At 44.8% G+C, this 5,183-nt stretch overlaps 1 protein-coding gene across 1 annotated transcript; it reads left to right on the forward strand.

Annotated features, from left to right (window-relative positions):
• Window positions 1-400: 400 nt before the first annotated feature.
• Window positions 401-1,574, forward strand: LOC114772821 (SUN domain-containing protein 1-like; the record flags this gene model as incomplete). The annotated part of the gene is made up of 5 exons (XM_028965528.1): window positions 401-485; window positions 798-913; window positions 990-1,157; window positions 1,226-1,318; window positions 1,400-1,574. Coding segments are annotated over 5 exons (579 nt in total), but the record flags the coding sequence as incomplete, so codon positions are not given.
• Between the last annotated feature and the right edge of the window lie 3,609 nt (window positions 1,575-5,183).

Consider the following 5,183-nt stretch of genomic DNA (forward strand, 5'->3'; position numbering starts at 1 on the left):
TGGCATCACGATGCGTTGATAATCGTACTCTACTCGTGAGACCAGTGAAGGTTCGCACCGCTGTCACTTCTGCCAAAACCTACTCTTAACGGTTTTGGCCTCTAGATCGTTTGTGTAACTTAAATAATTTTTAACATTTGTTAGTCTTTTTTTTTTTTTTTTTTTTTTTCTCTCCCTTTACGTCGAAACATGGACAAGATGGCACCCTTGCCCCCCCCCCAACTTCAAACCATTGAGAATAGCATTAAAGGCCTTTGAAATCTTTAAAATGAGCTGTTCTATCTGATGATAATGGTGTTAAAAAAGAAAAAAATGAATGGCCATATAATAATAATAATAATAATATAGGAATTTTTTTTATGGTTTTTACCCAGCTGTGACAACGTTCTTTTGTCACCAGGATGTACAGCAGATCGTTAAAAATGCTCTGAAGCTCTACTCTCAGGATCAGACGGGGCTGTTTGACTATGCCCTGGAGTCTGCAGGTGAGGTTCACCACCCCCATCATCATCATCAATCATCACCTACATTTACATTTATGTCATTTATCAGACACTCTTATCCAGAGCGACTTACAATCAGTAGTTACAGGGACAGCCCCCCTGGAGCAACTTAGGGTTAAGTGTCTGCTCAGGGACACAAAGGTAGTAAGTGGGATTTGAACCTGTGACTCTGTAGTCTTCTGGTTCATAGGCAAGTGGTTACCCACTAGGCTACTACCATCCTACTCCTTAACACAGTCGTGGGTGATGTATACATTTATTTATTATTCTGTCGTGGTTGTGCCGCCTCACCAGGTGGCAGTATCATCTCCACCCGCTGCTCTGAAACCTTTCAGACGAAGACTGCGCTGATGAGTCTGTTTGGCGTGCCCCTCTGGTATTTCTCTCAGTCGCCGCGTGCCGTCATACAGGTCGGGACCCTTTTAAATAATGTGAAACGTGTATCTTGGAGAAAGAGAGCAAGCAACGACCTCTTTTCTTGCGCAGCCGGACGTCCATCCAGGAAACTGTTGGGCTTTTAAGGGATCCAGTGGTTACCTGGTGATCCAACTGACCATGCACGTCGTCCCCACGGCGTTCACGTTGCAGCACATCGCAAAGAGCATGTCCCCCAGCGGTGACATAAGCAGCGCTCCACGTCACTACAGGGTCTATGTAAGCAGTCGTTTCAGTTTTTTTAATATATAGGGTTTCAGGGGGTTAAACGCGGCTTTACGCCACAGGGTCTGGAGAACGAGCTGCAGGAGGAGGGGAAGCTGCTGGGCCAGTACACCTATAAGGATGATGGAGAGACCCTGCAGACGAACCCAGTCACAGTAATGCAAACATAAATACTGAATAAATAAAGTGCTTTGTATAAAGTCAATTTTGTTCATTTTATTGGTTTTCCCCACCAGGTGGAGAATCACCAGGCCTTTCGGATCATAGAGCTTCGGGTCCTGTCCAACTGGGGCCACCCGGAGTACACATGCCTCTACCGCTTCAGGGTGCACGGGGATCCCGCCAGCCAGTGACCACGTCAGGACCCGCAGAGGGAAATCACCTCAACCGGACAGCGTTCACAGAAGTGCCCGGTTCTAAGTTAGTCCTCAAAAAATTCCCCCTTCCGTTATCAGAACTGGATGTGCACTTTACAATTTGTTGTGACTTAAATATTAATGGGTTAGAATGTTAAGCTGCTACGAAATAGTTATTTTTCATAACAGCACAAGTGTTCGGTTTTATTTTTTTCATTTCAGGGATGTAACCCCTTTAAAAGCAAAGCTTCAAGCACTCACACGCCAGTCCTGGAAAATTATTTATTTTTAATAACTTTGTATTGTATTGTAAAATTCTTGTTTTAGGCTTATTGAATAGTTTTATAATTGTCCGGGGGACCAATGTTTTTAATGCAACACATTCTGTCTTTTGGATAATTTTATTTAATAAAGAGCAGAGGTGTTTTTTTTGCGACCTGACTTGTTGAGTCGGTTATTGTACACATGGCTTGAAATCTTCAATTACAAATATTTTGATACCCACAGTCCCACCAAAGGTTTTTTTTTTTTTTTTCACACATAATAGGCTTCAGTGCCATTTTCACCCTGTGGATGGCGCTGTTGATGTACTACAATTAATTGATTTATTTCTATTTATGTCTCCGATGAACATGCCAAGCATCTTGCAGATCTGTGTCACCATTTGTTGCGGGGACATACTGGCACACATCGGGAAAATTCCCATGATGCCGAGTGTGGGTTGAACTCCTTTATGTGTCTTTTGTGGGTGCAGGGCAACGACGGCATTAGCAACTGCAGGACTCACGCCAGAGGCGAGCAGAAACGACAAGCACATCCGTCCTGCGGCATCATCAGTACTCAGTGGCGCGGTGTTATCAGAGTCGAAGCCTTTCTGGCCCACTCAGCGATATGAATTTTATTTTGGATGGGGGGCTATTTTTGGTGCATTCTATTTATAGAGTTTGGTGGGACCCACTTCTGGAATATATATAAATATTAATTTTTTTCAATTCAATATTTTTGTAATTATTCATTTCCCTAAAAGCCTTTTTCACCCTGGAAATCTAAAGTAAGGTCAGGCTTTTTTTAAAGGAAGGTTTTGCTTCAGGCTCAGCTTTGACTTTGTAAGAAAAATGCATTAAAAAACCTTTTTATAAATCCCGACCTGCTTGAACGGCCTCGTCTGGATTCTGCCGTGACGGAGCAGAAAAGCAGCTTCTGCAGAGTTTCCATTATTTGTGTATCCCAGCTCATGGCTGATTACTTATATAAATATATATATATATATTACAGCACCAACCAGAAATGAGGTCAAGCTGAAGACATCCTGGCTACTTCAGCTTTTTTTTCTGGGCTCACTGTGACGTGGAGCTCAGAGTTTGGACCGGGGGGGTTTAGTGGTGCAGCTTGATGAGGGCATCCTGTCTTTGCCTTCACGGTGGAGGGGAGACCCGTCAAGACCCCCAGGAGTCCTGGTTCTGACCGGCCGTCTCTTCTTTCTGCTTCGTTTAATCATGAGAAGACCACTGGTGGTGGCGTAGCATTTCTTTCATTACGTTCTCTTTAATTGCATCCTATAAATAGATACAGATACGGAGGGATGGGGGCGCTGTTGAGTGCGTGTGGGTCCTGATGTGGGTGTAACCGTGGAAACTGAGTTCAGAAGGGGAGGGGCTTCACGCTCCACTAGGCTGCTGTTGTCTATTAGTCTGCTTGTTTTTTTTCTCTTTGCAAGGAGGTCACAAAAGCTTTTGGGTTTGGGAAGCTGTAAGTGATGAAATTTCCTTTTTAAAATGTAACTAAATAAAAGTTATCTTTTTTTTTAATTGTGCCTGGATACAACAAAAAATTCATCGATTTATGTAAGTGCAAATGAACCCGAATGTTGTTTTGTGGGTAAATTTCACCCATTTTTGCACAAAATCTTGGTTCCCTCGTTTGTTCTGCCAGAAATTGTCCTGGTGCTTGTTCTGCAGGGTGGAGCAGGAACTTACCTGCATTTCTCTCAGTCCTGCAAAATATTAGATGCACAGAAAAGATGTCAGGTCTGGAAAGGCATACTTGTGTGGAGAGAAGAGGGAGTGTGAAATTTTATAGAATTTTTTTTAAAATTCCCATTTCAGAATTTTCATATCAAACTGTCAGTACACGTGAATTCTGCAGTTTCAGACCATGTAAAGATTTTTTTTGGTTTGGCTCAATCTGACCTGCATCAGACATGGACGGAAGCTCCACGACGTTCGAGCGGTCCTCTCCACGTCACCACACACAACTGTTCCAGCCATGACATTTCCAGTCTCGGTGTAATATGAAATGACGTGCCGGCCAGGCTGCGGTGGAGAAGTAGGTTAGGAGACCTCGCAGCCCGCGGCCTGGTGTAATGCCCGCTTGCATTTAGGCCGCAGCTATTTTCATAAATTTTAACATGGCCCAGTTCACCGAACGTCCACTAAAAAATGTATTTTATCTATTCTAACAAGCCACTTTTATTACACGTTGGCCAGACATTCATCTGCTTTCTGTCTCCAGTTAGTTTAGCTTGGGGGGGCTGTTTTAATTAAACGCTAAAATCCGTAATAATGCGGTGATACTGAACGATCGCACAGCATCTGCACATTTCAGAATTGTGAAATATCGCCCCTGCTGGATGGAGTACATTCACTAGGTGGCAGCATCTTACGCATTGCACCTTTAAGGCTCGTTCGTTTTTTGCAACTTTTTCTAAAACCGAAAGTGTGTCAGATTTCTTGGGGGGGACATTAATGCCTGAAAAATGCACTGACCCCCGCCATGATTACAAACGTTAACCATTAAGGCAATATTCATAAAAATCACCCAATAAGATGTTATTGCTATGCAGTCATGGCTGTTAAATAAATAGGTTACAGTGAGATGCAAATAAGAAATTGCAGAGTCTCTTCTCTTCAAAATGAGATATTGATTCAGACATTCTGAGTTTATTGGATTGCTGGTAATCTAGAGTTCAATAATTGACTTTTTTTTTTGTGGAATGGGGAGGCATCGCCGTCCGGAGGATGAATCTGCCTCAGATCAGGCTGGAAACTCACGTTCTTCACTCATTTTGCAAGGGGACGTGATTAATGCCATTTCAGACGTGCAGCTCGGCCCGCGTGTCACTCCGAGCTTACGTGACAAATGGCAACCCCTCCCCCTGCGGTCACTAGTGACGCAACTGATCCCCGAAAAAAAAAAAAAAAAAAACAGTCATTAATAGCTGGAAAATGTCAAAGGGCCGATTTTCTGGACCCCGGAGAGCAGGACGCCAGGAGTCCAGCTGGGTGAGGGGCCTGCGGGTCCCCAGTTCAGTGCGCTTGGCAGGGCGGGGCCGGACCCACGGGGTATTTCTTCAGGGCCAGGATGATGACTCACTCCGGCACGATGCTCCCATTCATTGGTCGGGCTTCAATGGTGGGCGTGTTCTTCCTGCACCCTCTCGTTTTTTGGTTTTATGAATGACGGCCTGTTGAGGCGGTGACATCATCAGCAGCGCGTGAACGCGATCCGGCCCCCACAAATGCGGGAAAAGCTCCGCGTCAGAGCATCTTCGCAGCCCTCCCCACCAGCCTATCAGACGAGCCAGGCCGCTGACGCCATGATTCTGCCCTGCCCCTCCCTCTCTCCTCCCTTCCCTCTGTCTCTCGCTCCTTCTTTCCGCCACTAC

The sequence above is a fragment of the Denticeps clupeoides genome, unplaced genomic scaffold, assembly GCF_900700375.1.
Source record: "Denticeps clupeoides unplaced genomic scaffold, fDenClu1.1, whole genome shotgun sequence".
Classification (NCBI taxonomy): domain Eukaryota; kingdom Metazoa; phylum Chordata; class Actinopteri; order Clupeiformes; family Denticipitidae; genus Denticeps; species Denticeps clupeoides.